This window comes from Microcebus murinus, chromosome 16 (assembly GCF_040939455.1).
Source record: "Microcebus murinus isolate Inina chromosome 16, M.murinus_Inina_mat1.0, whole genome shotgun sequence".
Taxonomy (NCBI): Eukaryota; Metazoa; Chordata; class Mammalia; order Primates; family Cheirogaleidae; genus Microcebus; species Microcebus murinus.
This window is the reverse complement of record NC_134119.1, coordinates 4,194,406-4,213,122: the sequence shown is the minus strand read 5'-3', so window position 1 is coordinate 4,213,122 and position 18,717 is coordinate 4,194,406. Positions and strand designations below refer to the sequence as shown.

General features: G+C 45.3%; 2 protein-coding genes and 1 long non-coding RNA gene across 5 annotated transcripts in view; 2 read left to right on the top strand and 1 right to left on the bottom strand.

Moving 5' to 3' along the window:
- Positions 1–18,717, bottom strand: part of LOC109729683 (uncharacterized) — a 34,584-nt gene that overhangs the window by 13,283 nt on the left and 2,584 nt on the right. For both annotated transcript variants that reach the window (XR_012923663.1, XR_012923662.1), the window contains exon 3: positions 12,143–12,221. This is a non-coding gene — a long non-coding RNA (uncharacterized LOC109729683). The remainder of the gene's footprint in view (positions 1–12,142; positions 12,222–18,717) is intronic.
- Positions 10,037–11,115, top strand: LOC105874520 (neuroendocrine secretory protein 55-like). Its single transcript, XM_012770438.3, has one exon. The coding sequence runs from the start codon at positions 10,363–10,365 to the stop codon at positions 11,113–11,115; it is 753 nt and encodes a 250-aa protein (XP_012625892.1). The 5' UTR covers positions 10,037–10,362.
- Positions 11,075–18,717, top strand: part of GNAS (GNAS complex locus) — a 65,105-nt gene continuing 57,462 nt past the window's right edge. For both annotated transcript variants that reach the window (XM_076010838.1, XM_076010837.1), the window contains exon 1: positions 11,075–11,157. In XM_076010838.1, coding sequence (XP_075866953.1) covers positions 11,115–11,157 — 43 coding nt within the window. In that variant the 5' untranslated portion in view covers positions 11,075–11,114. The remainder of the gene's footprint in view (positions 11,158–18,717) is intronic.

Below are 18,717 nucleotides of genomic sequence, written 5' to 3'. Positions count from 1 at the left end.
CACCATCATTGTCACCAAGTAACATCAATGGTCAGCTATGAAGCAGAGGGAGGCAAGATTTGCATCAAGGCCTATCTTGTCCCAAATCCGACTTCTAGCCTTTCACTTCAGCATTTTTGCTGAGTCACTCTCACAGGATACCATCTTGTTTCCTTGTAAAGCCCATCCAAATACTACAGAGAAAAGACAGAGAAAATTCCTGCAGAAAATGAAGTAAAACAATGATGCCTCCACTCCATCACTCTCATTCAGTAAAGTATTAAAGATTCTTCTTTCTCACATACTTTTAGAGAACACAGTAGGGCACAAATGAAAGATGAAGAAATTAGATAAAAATGGAAGAATTAATAAAATCATCAATCTAACTAAATGACATGACTAACTAGAAGAACTCAAAAGAATAGACTAAAAATTATTTTTGAAATAAAGAAGCCCACATATACCAAATACCCAACCTACAAAGCCCAAGAGGACACTGAATTAGAGACTTTGAGATTTCAGACAATGCTAATATTTCAAAAGAAGTGTGCGGTACTATCATCTTACCCCAGTCAGAATGGCTATCATTTAAAAAAAAAAATAACAGATATTGGTAAGGATAAGGAGAAAAGGGAACTCTCATACACTGTTGGTAGGAATGTAAATTGCTATAGCATCTATGGAAAACGGTATGGAGATTTCTCAAAGAACTAAAAATACAACTACCTTTTGATCCAGCAATCTTACTATTGGGTATCTATCCAAAGGAAAAGAAATCAATGTATCAAAAAGATACCTGCATGAAAATGATAGACCAATATCCCTGATAAATACAGACACAAAAATCTTCAACAACATACCAGCAAATCAAATCCAACACAGTACATCAAAAAGATAATACACGATCAAGTAGGTTTCATATGAGAGATGGAGGATGGTTCAACATACACAAATCAACAAATGTGATTCATCACACTAACAGAATTAAAGACAAAACCCCTACGATCATCTCAACAAACACAGAAAAAGCATTTGATAAAATTCAGGATCGCTTCATGATAAAAGCTCTCAACAAACTCGGCACAGATATACCTCAAAACAGTCACAGCCATACACAACAAACTCATAGCCAACATCATACTTAACAGGGAAAAGTTGAAAGCATTCCCTTTAAGAACTGAAACAAGACAAGGATGTGCCCACTTTCACCACTCCTCCTCAGCATAGTGCTGGAAGTCCTCACCAGAGCAATCAGGCAAGAGAAAGAAACAAAAGGCACCCAAGTTGGGAAAGAGAAAGTCAAATTACCTCTGTTCACCAATGATATGACTTTATATCTAGAAAACCCTAAAGACTCCACCAAATGACTTCTAGACTTGATAAATGCTCCTTAACTCATTCTATGAAATCAACATCTCCCTGATACCAAAACCAGATGGGAACACAACAAAAAAAGAAAACTACAGGCCAGGCGCGGTGGCTCATGCCTGTAATCCTAGCACTCTGGGAGGCCGAGGAGGGCAGATCTCTTAAGGTCAGGAGTTCAAAACCAGCCTGAGCGAGACCCCGTCTCTACCAAAAATAAAAAGAAATTAATTGACCAACTAAAAATATATATACAAAAAATTAGCCGGGCATGGTGGCACATGCCTGTAGTCCCAGCTACTCGGGAGGCTGAGGCAGTAGGATTGGTTGAGCCCAGGAGTTTGAGGTTGCTGTGAGCTAGGCTGACACCATGGCACTCACTCTAGCCTGGGCAACAAAGTGAGACTCTATCTCAAAAAAAAAAAAGAAAGAAAGAAAGAAAAGAAAACTATAAACTGAAAACATACCTGCACTCATATGTTTACTGCAGCACTATTCACAATAGCAAAGATACGGAATGGAACTCAGTGTCCATCAACAGCTGACTGGATTAAAAAAATGTGGTATCTACACGCAATGGAATACTATTCACCCGTAAAAGAATGAAATCATGTTTTTTGCAGCAACATGGACACAGTGGTCTTTTTTTTTTTTTTGACACAATGGTCTTTATCTTAAGTGAAACAAGCCAGACACAGAAAGTCACATGTTGCATGTTTTCTCTCATAAGCGTGTGCTAAAAAATGTACATATATGGATGTAGAGAGCAACACAGTGCACAGCGGAGACTCAGAAGGGTGAGGGAGCGGAAGGGGTGGATGATGAGAAATTACTTAGTGGCTACAATGTATGTAACTCAGATGATAGATACCCTACAGCACTTGACCACTGCACAATCCATGCGTGTTAACAAGACTGTACCATACCTCATAAATTTATACCACTTTTTAAAAAAAGAAATGTGTGGTACTGATATGGGGTTGCCAACTGACTTTTAGATTTTAATCTGCTAAGTCACTGAAAAGAAACTAAATAAAAACAAAATTTTAAAAATAACTTCTAAAATCTTTTGAGGGGAAGAATTCAAACAGTTTTATTTATTTTTTGTAAGCATTTCTGAACCTCTAAAATCTGAAAACAAAAACCCTAATTATCATCTATTATCTTAAAAAGAAATGACATCAAAATACCAAAAGTCAGGAAGCTTATATAGCCTTAATATCAAGATAGTGCCTTCCCTGAATAAATTTAGCTGATGAAAAACCTGCTGCATCATCCTTATTTTTCTCCATTTATTGTGGACCAGCATTTGAGAATCACTTAGTTCAACTCTTCCCCATGAAGGAATCTCTCTACCAAATCCTCTGGAAACCTTCACTGACTGCTTGAGCAGACTGCTGGTTGCCTCATAAACGAACCAATTCTAAAAGTAGAAGATGAAACAAATGTACAAAATTCAGTATCATTTCTATAAACACATAATAAACAGCCTGAAAATGTATTGAAAAAGAGAGCCTCCTTACAATGCAACAAAAGTATCAAATACTTGGGAAATGATATATATTCACATATCAAACTCCACATACAATATGGAGTTTATACTATTTTATACAATTAAAATTATATAAAGAAAACACAAGTCCTTAATGGGTGAAATAGAGACTTGAATAAATGAAGAGGCCATACTTCTGGCTTAAGACTAAATGCAGAAAAGATTATAATATTTCCCAACTTAATTTATAGATTGAATGCAGTTCTAGTCCAAATATCACCAGTCATTATAGAACTTGATAAAAATGGTTTTTAAATTCATATACAAAAATAAACAGGCAAAACTATCAGAGAATCCTGAGATAATATGCAGTAAGAAGGCACTTGCCCCAGTAGATCTTAAAATATAGTATAAAACAATGATTGTTAAGGCTGTGGACCAACCACAGTAAGACGTTTGGGAAAGATGCCACAGTTTAACCAACTGAGAAGGAATGAACCAGCTAGAGATAACTGTAGAACACACAGGATGCCACAATACTCTGAGGACAGAGAGATATCTTTTAAAACCTTATCTCAATTGTGGACAGGAAGCTTTTGTTTTTGTTTTCTCAACCAACTGAGCAACAGCAGAAATTTTCAAAATGATAAGACGGCCATTTTTTGACAGTGTAAAACAAACCTTTCTAATGCCCATGTTTTCCAAGGTTCACCTCAAGCCCCACACGCCACCTCAGTCCTGGAGTACTTATAGTCAAATGTACAACTGAGCAGATGAATTCCCATTGTGCTCTAATTACCAGCGTGAGCGTGTCAGCTAGGCTGCCTTGAGGCACCTGCATCTCTGTTCAGGCTCCTTCCCATGGGCCCTGCACCACCATCTCTCACAGCACCCAGTAGGCACCACGTAGTAAGTGCTTTTTTGTGGGCCCCTGGTTCCCTAAATACAGATTATTGCTTACAGCCCAAGATCTGATTAGAAGCCTTCCCTGTCTCAAACCAAAAATCTACTCTTGATTCTCCTTCCTCCCTCCTTGGTGAAGGGCTGGGAGGGAAATGATGGTTGCCTCATGAGAGAATTTCTAGACCCAGAAATGGAAAAACTCAATTTACAATGATTTTTAGTCAAAACATTGGAGTGGGGAGGGAGGGTCTAGAAGTCATCACCAACCTACAATGCGTTCTCATTCTGATTTTGAGAAGCCAAGTCCTTTAATTGTCCTAGTTTCATGTTTTCTCATGTACAACATACACTAATCATGGCCCTATTAGGAATCCTATCATCCTAGCATTGGAGGTGCAGATCATCCACCACAAGGAAAGGGGGTGGAAAGAAAAAACTGAAGTGGAAATCAAAGATCCACCAGGAGGAAGCAAATGGCAGGTCAGCTGAAACACACCTTGCTTGGGAACTGATCTGATTAGAAACCGATTCAGATCAATCTCCACATCTGCCCAGTTGACAGTGTTCTGAGACCCAAGAGAGCCACATACCCCAACACCTGCATGAAGCAGGACTAATCCTCACCAGATTGCCTTTAATAAAAACAAAACCAAGTGAAAATAACAAATAAATACTTTAGGATTCTCTTTAGCACAAAGCAATGCTACAGTGAAGGAGGCCGATTCCTGCACCCCCCCTTATCCGGATGGACTGATTACAGAGCCCAGATTCATTTGCCTGAAGATAATTGCCTCAATTCTCCACTTCACGTTGCACATATAGAAATAGTTCCAATCTACCGGAGCCTCAGTGACTAGACATGTAAAATTGGTCTAATCATATTTTGAAGAGCTTGAGCTGAAAGGATTTCTATGAGCGTGTTCCTGAACCATGACACCGCTAAGGGTTTCTCCCCTCTGGGCTTGATGCTGGCTGGCTGGCTGGCTCCCTCCCTCCCTCCCTTCCCCAAGCCTGAAGGGGTGAGTCAGATCCTCAGCAGATAGATGAAAACAACTTTGAGGCTCTCTGTCAATGCTGGTGGCTCAGGGGAAGTGGGATGTCCGGGAGAGCTGGACAAAAGACAAAGCCATGAGCAGAGAATGTTCCCGACAGTTGAGTGGTCCTTTGCAATCAGCAGTGTTTTCATCCACAGCCCACCAGCTCCAGGCAGAGAGGCCGGTGTGCAAGGCAGAGGTAGACATCTGAGGCCACAATAGCCTGGGTTGGGCACATCTTGAGACACTGAAGTCTCAGTTGGCCATGGGAAAGAACCAGACAAACTTAGTTTAAGTTGGGACTAGGCAGACAGACAGACAGAACCAGGACAAGGCAAGGCAAATGGTCAGAGTCCAGGGGCTGAGCCAGGGACCATAAGAAAGCTAAGCTCCAGGGCCAAAGCACAGAAAGCAAGGCGCCATGTCCAAGGAAGACTCGTAACCCGAAGCCGATGTTTTGCCTGAGTGGGGAGGTGCCTAGACACTTCCTGTTGCATCAGGAGCATAGAAATTGCTCCTCCTGAGGCAGAAGTAAGGAGGGAGGGAGACAGGTGCTATGTCTGTGGGAGAACCTCAACAGAGCACAAAGTGAAGAGCAAGGCAGCTCCTAAGGAGACAACTCCTACCAATCTCTGTACGCAGGAATATGGCTTGTTTCTGATCCTACCTACCTTCAAAAACAAAGGGCACAAATATAGCATTGTAATACCAACAATGGCCTGGACAGAATCCCGTCATGTCAAAAAGATGACTATTTTATCCTGTTGTTTGCTTTTAGCTCTAGATGGCATTCCCCCAAAATCACAAAATCAGGAACTCGGGGTTTTCACTATTTCTACTGGTGAGAGTCCACTGATATCAGTGCAGTATAAATAACAGCAAAATAGCACCCCAGAGAAATGAGCCGAATGCTTTTGTATACGTGTCCAGTCATCTTTGGGGAAAAGTGGGAGGTGCCAATGCCAAATTCTCAGTGGGGCTGAGCCTTTCTGGCTGATTGCCACAGTGAGTAGTGTGGGACACTTCAAACTCCCTGAATTCATTTCTATCCAAAGGGAAGTCTGAAAAGCTCTCCATCTCCCAAAATAATCCTTTCCAACGACTGTCCAAAAAATATGTTCAAGAGTGATGATATCCACTCTCTAGGCAGAACAGAACCAATCAATCCATTATCTTGAGTCTCATCTTAGAAAATGTGTTGATATCTAGGGGAACCAGGACAATAGCCTCCAAGACTTCTGAGAACTCCTATGATTCATCTCTGTCTCCTTGAGAGAGACAAGCACATGGCTTTGCACATGGTGGACACCTGAGTAGGAACAGGTGGATTGAAAGCAATTCTCTCTTGGGCTTTTAAAAATCACAAGAAAATCTCAAACTTGGACCAGGTAAAAACCCACCTCTTTCAGAAGACCATCAGATGAACTCTACCTCTGATTCTAATCAGTTACTCAACTTCCCTCCCTTGTCTGTCTCTCTGGTGCAGAATTTCTTATTCTGTACCTGTTGGCGGTCTGTTTTTAATATCTGGGGGCATTTCACATTGGTATGCACGTTGTTGGATGGCAGGAATTACGCATCCTCAATTACTTGATCTCCCCACAATGCCCAGAATAGTGTCTTGGTCATAGAAGTGACTCAATTCATGATTGCTAAATAGCCAATTTCATTTGTTATTTCTGAGACAGCTCCAGGAGGGGAGGTAAAGAGGACCAATGTAATTAGTAGATGGACTAATTTTTTGACTAATTTCTTTGCTTCAACAAGTGAGTTGTGGAGCAAAGAGCCTCAGAGCCCTGCCTCAGTTAGGAAACCTGCACGACAGGCTCCATCCACACACAGCTGTTCGCCCATGTCTTAAAACTGCCACTGAAACATTCCTTCCAGTGGCAAGGTTGTGTCCACCAATAGAGCCCCCAAGCCCCTCACCCACAGCCTCCAGAGGCCTTTAATGGAATCATAGGCTGAGATGAAAAGACTTTGGGGAACATCAAGTTCCAACTCTATGCAGCTCATGAGCACCATGGAAAACATCTCCAATATGTGGTCATCTGTCCTTTGATTTCACACTGCTTCTGACAAAGAGCCAACAATCTCCTGACAGTCCATTCCATTCCAGAGCCCTAATTGTTGGATTATTCTTACTTGTGCTGGGTTGAAGGCTATCTGTTATAACTACATCCCATAGGTTCTAAATTTTGTCCTCTGGAGACACATGAAATAAATCTTAAAGTCTCTTCCACATGATAAACCTTTAAGGGGCTGAAGACAATATTCTTCACAATTCACCTAAATAAGAACCTTATTGTATGATATTGTAATGAGCTGGGAACTGTGGTTTCCTGTCCAACTGGTTTAGGAGCCTCCCTCCAGCAGAGCCCCAAAGGTGATATATGTCCACACTTTATTTACCGGCAGACAGAGAGAGCCCCTTGTTCCTTAGCCTGGAAACAACTGAGGTCGTTCATCACCCACTTGCTCCTTTTTGAAATTCACTCTGCAGCAAGCACTTTTTAAAGCATGCACGTAATGCATTTTAAAGAGCATCTTCTACACAGCTCCATTTGCTCAACCTCGGCACTAAGTGCAAGATGGAACAGGATTTCAGTGCAGTGCCCTGCTCCTTCTTCCCAGAGCCTGTGCCGAATATACACTGAAATGTATTTGTAACTAAACAGGACTGGGGATGGAAAATGCAGTGTTTTGTTAAATGTTCATTTGTTGATTAAAATGCATCTTGCAAAGAAAGCACATTGTTAATGTAGAATCTAGTCCAAAAATATGTATTATGTAATGCACATTTTTTAATAATGCAGGCAATCTCAGTGTATCTATATTAGTGAATCGGCTCTGGGCTGCCATCTCCATTACAGGCATAAAGCACTCCATCTGAAAAACGAAGTACTTCTTATGTACACGAAAGAATCATAATCCACCTCGTTGCTGACAGCTGGCATTAGTTTCCATTGAAAGGGCATTTACCAGCACCCACATATTCCTGATTTCCCCCCCCCCACAATGTGCCCTGCAATCAGCTTGAACGATGTCTTTATGTTTCATATACTGTCAGTGGAGTTGTAATAGTTAAAATAAATAAAGCAGGTGGGTCAATGTGGGCAGACCACTTAGAAATGTCCCATTTGTCAGGACTGAGAGGTGGAGATCAGGATTTGAAATATATAGCTCCAAAAGCCCCTGTGTCTAGTGTCCCATAATAATATCTACAAAATGCTTAGAGCCATGCAGGCACTTGTGATAGTAAAACCCTTTCAGTTTCTCTGGCAAGTGTTAGAGCAGAGCACAACTGGAATATAGACACTTGTCTTTTTATGGGGTTTGCCAAATCAATCCCACTTTATTAGACCAATCACTATTTTAATGCTACAAACTAACTCACAGAACATGAGATGCAAGATAGACATAGGCAAGACACAGAAATAAAAACCTCAACACATCAAAAGCAGTTGCTAGACACATACTGAGGTCTGACCTTTGCATTTGGCAGCTTTAATGCAAGCATGGTGAGGAAGGTGTGAGTAGTTCCACCATGATGATGAATGGCTGTGGGTACATGATTGACCTTCAGCCACCATGAAAAAATACAGAAGAAACTCCCACTAGATCACCCAGAGGTGGCCCCTCTTCTTTAAGTCCCCTCATACTGACTCAAGGAGAAAAGAACCAAACCCATAACATATGTCCCAAGTGAGGCAACCTTGTTGACAATTCCATGGATTTCAGGCAGACAGCTTTGCTCTGAGTTGTATTGCCTTTGAGCTGCCACCTCCATTACAGGCATAAAGCACTTCATCTGAAAAACAAAGTACCTTCTTATGTGCACAAATTAAAAGAATCATAATCTACCTTGTTGCTGACAGCTGGCATTAGTCCTTCCATTGAAAGGACATTTAGCAGCACCTGCATATTCCTGATTTGTTCCACAATGTGCCCTGAAAGAGGCACCATATTCAACAGGGAGGGCAAGACAGAAGACATACATACCCTGAAAGAAGCAGGTTACAGATGGAACTCAAGAGCTTTTCCACTGTAGGATCCCCTCCTGTAGGCTGTGGAGCTCATTTGATTTTCCAGGGCCGAGAAAGAGTGGTACTAATTCACTCCAGCTCTTTAGCCTTTGCGGAGCTCACAGCATGATCCAGCGGTGTCTGGCCGCCCCCTAGCACCGCTGCTCGCACTGATCCAGTTGTTTCCTCACATGGAATTCTAGCTGTATTAAACAATGTTGGTGGATAAGGAGGGATTCTGACTGATTTAACGTTTTGATTAACGGCAGACTAATCTGAAATATCCTTTGCTTAACGCAAGATTTTCTCTTTTGTTCACCTTCAGCACCTAGAACAGAGCTCAGCATGTGCTACGCACTCAATGAATATTTGCTGAAAGAATTACCTCTGTTAAAAACCTAGCTAACAAACAGTGGTAAAGGGACATCTAGTGAGGATTCAGTGATAACTGAATAGCCTCGGGAGCAGGACTGACAGTGCAAGAAATCCTTACCTTTACCAATGCTCTCAGCTCCGGTCTGTCTTCCAGCAAGAGTTCTCAGCTAGAGAGAGCTCAAGACCGTCCGCCCTGGGTTTGCAGACTTGCAAACTACTGCCTTGACTGTGGGGGCCCTTCTTAAGGAATATACGTATTTAGCCAATTCAGACTGCACTGGGCATCTATTTTTTTTTTTTTTTTTGGAAAATTCTCTAATTACAGTCACTATAACAGATCTGTTAAAGGTGGTTTCATGATTAATGATTACCTGAGGTTACCACCCTCAAACTATTAAGCCCTTGAAAATGTCCTTAGCTAGATCATTAATACTCATGTATCAGACCCTCGTTCCCCTGAATACCTGCAATATTGAAGACTAGTTTTCAGCTGCTCTGGGGCTGTGTCCATTTCATCAGTAACTCTGCAGATGCTGGGAATGGGCACGACTCCATGGGCAACCCATGTCCAGTTGTCCAAGTCCTCTAACCTGTGGCTAGCTCTCTTGCTTGCTCGTTGGCGCCCACCAAGAACCCCCGCCCGTCTTTTCGCCCAAATCGTTTCAAACAAAGTCCCCTCCTGCCACCTGCCGGCCCACTAGGGTCTGCGCCACAGGCTCGTCACCGCGCAGCTCGCGGGGAGGCGGCCCCCACCTCGCTACTGCACATGCCCGGCAGAAGTCCGGGCGCGCAACTTCGCCGAACCTCACCGCCCCAGCTCTCTCGCCTCAGTCTCCTCTTTCCTCTCCCAGGCGAGAGGACCAGCGGAGGCACCTCTCCCCGAGTCTTAGACTGCAGAGTCTGAGACTCACCGAGAGGAGCCCCGGAGGAGATAGACTTTTTCTCCCCTTTCTCATTCCTTCTTTTTGCTCAGAGGCAAGCAGAGGCGCGGAGCTTTAGAAAGTTCTTAAGTGGTCAGGAAGGTAGCTGCTAACCTTTTTCTCCTCGCGCCGAGGTGGGGCTGGGACCTCTGGACCCAGCTTCTTACCTCACAAGGTGCACCTTTTCCGGCTCCAGCAGCCAATGCGCATCGGAGCCGCTCTCTGCAGAGCCAGAGGGCAGGTCGGCTTTTCGGTGTGCGCCTAAGAGGATGGATCGGAGGTCCCGGGCTCAGCAGTGGCGCCGAGCTCGCCAAAATCACCACGACTTGTGTCCGCCCATAGGCCGCCGGACAGCCGCCGCGCTCCTCTGGCTCTCCTGCTCCATCGCGCTCCTCCGCGCCCTTGCCGCCTCCCACGCCCGCGCCCAGCAGCAGCGCGCGGCTGCCCAACAGCGCCGGAGCTTCCTTAACGCCCATCACCGCTCCGACGCCCCGGTATTCCCCGAGACCCCTGAGTCCGAATCTGACTACGAGCTCGAGGAGGCAGACCTTGACCTGTCCCTCCCTGAGTGCCCAGAGTACGAGGACGACTTCGAGTACGAGTTCGAGTCTGATAACGACTTCGAGGACGACTTCGACTCCGACTTTGACACCGAGTCTGATTCCGCTCCCACCACTGAGCCCGAGACCGAGCCGGAAGACGACCGCGGCCCCGTGGTGCCCGAGCAGTCCACCTCGACTCAATCTTTCACCCAGCGTCTGTACGCTCTGAAGTTGCGAAGCCCCGACGCCTCCCCAAGCCGAGCGCCGCCCAGCACTCAGGAGCCCGAGAGCCCCAGGGAGGGGGAGGAGCCCGAGCCAGAGCCCAAGAACGAGGATCTGAAGAACCCCGAAGAGTCTGAGGAGTCCAAGAAGGAGAAGCAGCAGCAGCGCCGCTGCAAGCCGAAGAAGTCCACCCGCCGCGACCCGACTCCCCCGGAGTCCCCTTCCAAAAGGGGACCCATCCCCATCCGGCGTCACTAATGGACGACTCCGTCCAGATTCTCCTTGTTTTCATGGGTCCAGGTGAGTTGGCTATCATTAAACAGGGGGTCTGGGGGCAGTGGAAGGAAGGGAGGAAGAAGGAAAGACAGGGTAAAGGAGCAAGGTGGGAAGGGAGCGGGTTCAGCTAGCCAGCCCGGGATCGGGGGTCAGGGTGAGATGGAGAGGGCTCCCCAAATCTCCCCAGGGCGCCGCTACCCCGGTGGCCAAAGGCTTGTTGGACGGCGGGGCGCTCCTTGCGTCCCGCTGGAGACAACCTGAGGTCTCCGGGCTGCTGCCCCGGACGCGCGAGCGAATCCGGACAGCGGGGCGCTCCTCGGTCCCGCTGGAGACAACCTGAGGTCTCCGGGATGGTGCCCCGGACGCGCGAGCGAATCCGGACCGCATTCCAGATTTCTAGCTGCGCACCAAAACAGCACTGGTAAGTCACTTGTTTTAGGTTTTTCTTTTTCTCCTAGAAAGACTAGTTTCAAAGGAGTTGGCTTTGGCAGCCGCCCGAAATATGATTCGGAGGTGCGCGCACCAACTTTCACGATTTAAGAGCAGCTGCGCTGTTAGCGACACCGTTGCAACGTGCGGAAAGTAATCTGAATGGGATTGGGCAAGAACTCCGGAGACTCCAGGCTCCGGAGGGAAGTCGGAGGGAAGTCGGAGGGAAGTCGCACGGGCGCGCGGCGTTTAAGCGGCTCGGAGCCTGGAGCCCAGGTCCCGGAGCTGCCAATTTGGAGCCCTGGGATCTTGGCGCCAGTGCCTCCCGCTGCCCCGCGTCAGTCTTTGCCTCCACCGCCCGTCTCCGGGCGCTCCTGGGGCCAGAGACCGCCGCAGAGAGCGTGCGCACCTGTCCGCGCACCCTAGAGCAGACCTCCCGTAGCGCGCCGGCGGTTTGGCGGTTTGCCTGGAGTCTCCGGTACTTGCAGGGCACGCAAGGGAGGTATGTGAGTCTCAGGGGGTACCCCTACGGGCTACCAGGGTTGGCAGCGAAGGTTTGGTCACGTCGGGCATTACCAACCTTCTGGCGCAGCTGGTCAGGCGGCGGGCGGGGCTGCATCAGCTTGGCTGGAAAGGTCCTGGGCTGTTTGTGCGAGACCCTGGGGACAGGAGAGAGAGGTTAAGAGGCCCTCGAGGTGGTCGCGAGCATAAAGGTAAAGAGGAACAAGGAATGGGCTGGAGAAGGGGTTCGCGTCTATCACGGGGACACCGACACCGTACAGTGTGTCCTCAACGAGCGCGCGCCGAGCTGGGGAAAGGTGTTGGTTCGGGTGCCAGTCTTTGGGCAACCGGTCGAGATGGGGGCAGGGACCTGCGGCGGCTTCAGTAGCCTGCGGGAGGGGAGGCAGCGTGCTCCGGCCATTTTCAGCTCGGGTGGAGCTAAGTTTGGAATCTGTAACCTGGAGGGGAAACTGCCCCGGTGACCCAGCATAAAAACGCAGCAATCTGGCAGCCCTCAGCGCCAACCCTGGGGGAAAAACCTAATAAGTGAAATGTATTTACGAAATCTCACTCGACTTGGAAATTGATCTTTTGGTTTTCCTTTTTTTTTTTTTTTTTGGTGCGTGCTGGTCTCGTTTTTGCGCCGGCTTGATTTACTCTGCTGAGAATGATTTGGGGGAAAAGTAAAGCATTTTGATGGCTTGAACTGAAAGACTGTCGGGTTCTTAAACTTCTAAGAAAAGGATAGTGCTAGAAGGAAAACACTTTAATAAACGGTCTTCCTTCCCGGACCTATTCCGTAGGAAAGGCGCTACAGCGCCCCAGAACTTAGTTATGCGACGGTTGGATGCCTTTGTGGTCTTCGGTAGTAAATAGGGGGAAGGCAATTTGTTAGCAAGGGGTCTAGCCTTGGCAGCACGTCGGAAGGCTGGGGGCCAGGCATGCCCTGCTCTTAGCTTGCAATCGTCAAATTGCTAAGTGGAATGGAACGCCCCTAAAACTGAAATTGCTACTTAATGCAAACAATGATTCATTTTTGTGACATTAGGCATTGTTTTTCCTTTGGTAATGTCTCAGTAGCCTGAATTCACCAAGCAAAAGAGGTCTCTAGGGAACAGGCGAGAGAAGCCAGAGGTTTTGTTGATTTTTTTTTTTTTTTTTTTTTTTTTTTTGGTGTGCTTTACCGTGTGGAAGCTATCTTTACAGACTGGGTAGTCTTGGGGACTGGTTTTCCCAAGTGGTTTTTCATTAAAGAAATTAACATGTTGCCTTGTTGTGGAATGAATAAACAAGTTTTTAAGTCTTAGAGTGCCTAGCCCACACCTCACACTGGTCTTGCTGTTTTTTAAATAGAGGGCAGACACAGGGAGGCTGGCTTCCTTTACTGTGAGCAACGCACTAGGTTCATATATTTAGGGGGTAGGGTCCCCAGTCCAGCAACACACAAATATTTTGCTGTCTTTCAGACACTGTCTTCCACAAACTGCCTCTGAGTCAAAGTAGAGGATATAACATTACAGCCCGACTGTGAAAACCTGTTACCCACAGGCACACACCCTCCCCCATTCAGTTCCCCTCCCCCAACTTTCCTCTTTCTGCCTGCCCTGGGGGGTCCATACAAAGCAACTGAGAAAAACCAAACATGCAGGAAAGCACCCATGACCCATCCTGAGGAGGAGATTTTGCTATATGTGCTCTTCAAACCTTCTTTCTGCCTAAGACACTGGTGTTCAGCTGCCTTCCTTTTCCAGAGACATTTCTAGCAAGTTCTCCAAGCATTCCCAACTCACCAGCCTTCCAAACTAGCCCTTTGTCTAACCCTGTTAAGCTGGAGTTAGCATTTGAATGGGCTAACTTGTCCTTTTACTTAGGTGGGGTCTGTTGAGTGAGGATATGCTCTCAAAAAAGGAAACCTTAGAGTTAATCAGGTTGGAGTTATAACATTTCAAATGCAGAGACAGGAGGAGGAGAAGGAAGAAAATAAAGCTAGTTAAGCATGATGGTATATCCAATGGTTTAAGATTCTTCTTTTACTACATTCACCATTTGCTTAATGGAAATTTGCTTTTGGCTGTGGGGGGGAGGGGGAGTCAAAGGTGCTCTTGTAAATGAATTTCTTGCATTGGAAAATTATGTAGCAATGTTCAAATATTGTGTGATGTCAATAACCTGACATACATAAGTTTACATATAAAGTTTTGCAAACAAAACTTTTTAATCTATGTTTATCAGAATTCAAGAATTAGACATTTTAAAGTTTAGAATTGTTTTAAGATAATGTTTCTCTGTAATGCACTAGAAGCTTTTGTACCCTGGAATTGCTTACAGCCCTTTACTCTTTAGCCTTCATTTTTAGCAGCTGCGATAAAAGTTTAATGAAGAAAGCTGAAACTTCAGTCTTGGTAAGAATGTTTTGGTTTTTTTTAAAAAAATAATCTGCATGGATTTTACTTAATTTACCAGTATTATCACTGCTCTTCAAGAAGAGAGAAGCTATTGAGAGCAAATTGAGCAGAAACCATGGTGTGGGGAAAGCATATCTCTTAGGATGACGACCTATTAAAAATCAAATCACTAAAATCATACTGGGCTTCCAGAAGCTAGTGATGTCATGCCAGCTCAAGTGCTTCCTTCTCTAAAAAACTGCCCAGCAAAGGGATGAGATTCTCAAATTACACCTTTAATCCCTATGTTCCAGAATGCAGGATGGAATTTCTTGTCCTGCTGTGGCATTTTGACATTAATGACTCTATTTCCTAAATCTTGATGCACCACACTGGGGCAGTGGCATCTAGGACAAAAGGCCCTAACAGCCCAGGCTGCTTCTGGCCCTAGTCCTGCCAAGTAGCCTTAGGGCAGACCTAGCACCTCACTGCCTTGGTTTCTTCTAAAGTGAAGTAGCTGAAAGAGATGTTCCTATTATCCCTTTCAGCTCCATATATGTGCAGGTGGATTAGTTTTAGAAGCCTGGAGTTGCTCAATTCGACTCTATCCATGATTTTAATATTAATGGAATCTAGAAAATTTCAAAAGTTGATCAAATAAAAAGCACCAGCTGTGAAGAAATATGGTTTATGTTGGTCTAATATTAATTTTGTCAAATCTGCTTTTCAATTGGTGGCAAAAATGGTTTTAAAAGAGGCAGGTTAGAGAATGCAGAATTCCATTGAGTTCTGTCCCTAAACTGAGAAAAAACTGGCCATCCCGAAGCACAAGCAGCATTTAGTGTTTTTAATGTGGGGGTCCTCCCTCGCCCACCTTAGTGTCTGAAAACATGCCTTTCAGAGCAGAAACAGGCAGCAAGGTTACAAATCCTGCACCAGTACTGTGGTGTTGAGATACTGGCCACTTCAGGACACAGCACCCTGACAGGAGCACTGGTTAAGTGACCACAAGTGTTGGATGTATTATTTGGTAACAGTTTTAAGTGTCTTGATTAAGCTAGACCTGAAAAAATGGCCTACAGGTTGCAGCTAGTTAGGATAAACCAGTTTTTCCAGCAATGTCTTTTCAATTATCACTCCCCCACCCCCCAGATTCTTCATGCCCCCCCCAATTCTCTGCATCCCCTACCCCATCACATTTTTATACCACAGACATAATATATTATTTGTTTATGTACTGCAGGACCTTGTAATAGCTAAGATTTGGGTTTTTTGCACATACCCCAAAACCAATTTTGCCTCCAGCACATATGGGATAAACAAATAAATGTTTCAAAAAAAAAAAAAATGGTTCTGTCAAATTAAGTGACTTAGCATCCCATTTTTGTTTTATAATTTAACTTTTTTTTCCTTCTCATATAAAAAGGCTGATTTTTACTGGTGTTTGTTTTGTTTTTTTAAATCTCATGGGTTTTTTTTTTTAAAGCCCCCGATAGCTATGCTAGGCCAAGTGCTAGGGCCTAGTTAATTCACAGGGCAGAGAAGCCAGAGTGCAGCCTAGTGACTTAGTTCCCCCGTGGCCAAGAGTCTGCAGTGCAGAGCCACCGTCACCTGTTGACAGCACTCAGCCAGCAAAGGCAGGACACCAGAGAGGAGCTGGCACCATGACACCCTCTGCATGCAAACTATTCCAGGGTAGAATTGGGGAGGCTGCCTTCCTAGCTTCAAGTGTGGGCATGGCCTGTGTATTTATTCTATGGGCTGATTTTAGGGTATGATTCAAATTAGCAGGGGGCCATGGCAATTGGAAAGGCCAGGGTGAACCTATGCTTTCCAGACAGAGGGTAGGTAGCAGCAATAATGTGGGAACAGATTTGAGGAAGACAAAAGGAAAAGAAAGTTTTGAGGGATCACGGCAAGAAAAAAAGGGGAGGTAAGAGGGCAGGTAAGAGAACCCCCAGGAATAAGCAGAAGAGAAGATTTAGAAATGGGGGGGTGTCACAAAGTCAGGAAATTTTAGGACTTTATAGGGTAGTCTGAAGGCATAAAAAGAGACTTGGGGAGAAGAAACCTCAATGGCAAGCTTCATATATCTGGTGGCCAAAGGGGTTAGGACAAGGGGCAGACATCAGCTCAGCATTAGGAGGAGGATTTTTAAAAGCCAAAGACAGCACTAGAGGACTACTGATGAGGACCTTAAGATTTGTCTCCCTTACCCCTGTTATCCCCTGAGAATCTCTTACAGACCTGGCCCAGAAATTCCAATTTCACAGGTACAGTGTAGTTTTCATACAAGTGCCTCAACTGCTTCACCCAAACAGAAAGATTTAACACCTAAGAATCTTGCTGTCTAGCTCAAATATTAAGCCTTGGATTTCAGTTCAGGTCAATCTTGAGGGGTATAAAGAGCACAGGCCAAAGCGTGGCAGCTAGAAGACCACAGGTTTCTCCTTCCCCCCAGGTGACATCTGGTTTCTGAGCATCCTGGCTTATGTTGCTGTCTCAATTAGACATCATTAGAAAAATTTGCTCTGGATAATTGAGGTTGTGTAAAAAGGTGAAATATACAATATACCATTCCCCTTAAATTCAAGCAATGTTATCCAGAATCCCCCAAAATGGCTGGAATTTCCATGAATTGCAGAAATTTTAAAAAGAGCATCCATTAAAGCCAAATTTACCTTCCGGGATCCCTCCCCCATCCCCCCACCCCCATCCACCCCCCCACCCCCATCCACCCCCCCAGCCCCATCCACCCTCCACCCCCCCACCCTTGCATCTGCAACCCACTTCTGTCCCTCTCTTAGTCGCCTTCCTGTGGTGCTGTTCATCTTTTCTGGAATGGCCACTTCTACCCTGAAATTCTCTGCTGGATCATCAGCTAGTCTGGAGAAGGAATCCACAGCCCAGTTCAGGCAATCACAGAGAAAATGTCTGGACTCACACTGCATGAGCACATGTGGCCAGATGACAGTAGCAAGCCTGGCTGAAGCAGCATTTGTGGCCCTTCAGAGAAGAGGGCTGCTGAGCCACAGCTAGTGAGCTGAGGGAAGGGGTCTGAATTCATAGCGAGAGCTTTTTAATCTGAGCAGATCAAGCATTTTCATAAAGACTCTTTCCACCACCTTTACTATCAGCCTTGCTTCTGCCCTTAACCCCGTGGGGCCTTGCCTTAGCCATTTGAGGCATTTTTCCTTTCGTTGCATTTGCCTGAAACAGCCTGGTCATGCAGACCCTTCTGCAGGCAGCAGTATGCTGCTGCTGCCTCCACCGGCCGAGGCTGGCAGAGGAGATGCGAGAAGGGAAAAGAATGGCAGCAGCAAGTCTTAATTGAACAGTAATTAATTGAACAGCTTCAAAGTCCTATTGCTATTCAGTCAGCACCCAGAAAACATTTGTCACTAAGGAGTCTGAGAAACTTAATAGTTGCCTAATTTCTCTTTTCTGTGTTCTATTCTGCTTTTGCCTTTTCCTTACAACCGGTGAAAAGATCCTCCTTTAAAAGAAACCCACTGATTATTAATGACATGAATGGGCTGCAGAGAAAGCACTGCCCCCTTCCCAAAGCCACCGACCGAAAGGAAAATGACTGCCCAAAGGGATTGTTTATCCTGGTTTCTGCTTCTTTCCCTATTGCCTACCTCCCCTCCCTCTCAAGGGACTCTTCTACTTTGCTTTCTCTTTCTTGGCTACAGGGATGAACCCAGAAAGTTGACAGGCAGCTACCTAAAATTTGGATGTGCCAAATCTGGCAATGAGTCAGAATCCCAAAATACAAGTATAAATGCAATTACTTGCTGATTGTATGCCATGGAGGTGTCAATATAGCAGGAAGCCCAGGGTAGCATATGTAGCCACCAAGGAAGGGGTCCATGTCCCTGCAGGTAGCAATACGGCTGTAATGCCACTGTTCAGAGAGTCAATGGTAAAGAAATGTATTACTCCCATTTGGGGTTACTTGTTTACAAAAAGCTACTAATTTGCTACCTGTGGCACCTGGGCCATTGAGTCTGAATGGGCTGACTTTCCTCAGAAATGAAAAGGTTAATGGAAGCATAAGTAGCATTTCCTGTTCCTTTCTTAATTCATCAAATATAGAAAATCTATTATTTTCATGTAGCCAAAAATATACAATTTTCAAGAAACCATTGCCTGGGGTTCGACAGCCAATCCTGCCCTTCCCTACTTGACACATCATCTCACTACAGCCCTTCAAAGACTCTAGGACATTCCCCCTCAGGAGATGGTCAAGGTCGTGGCACACAGCTTT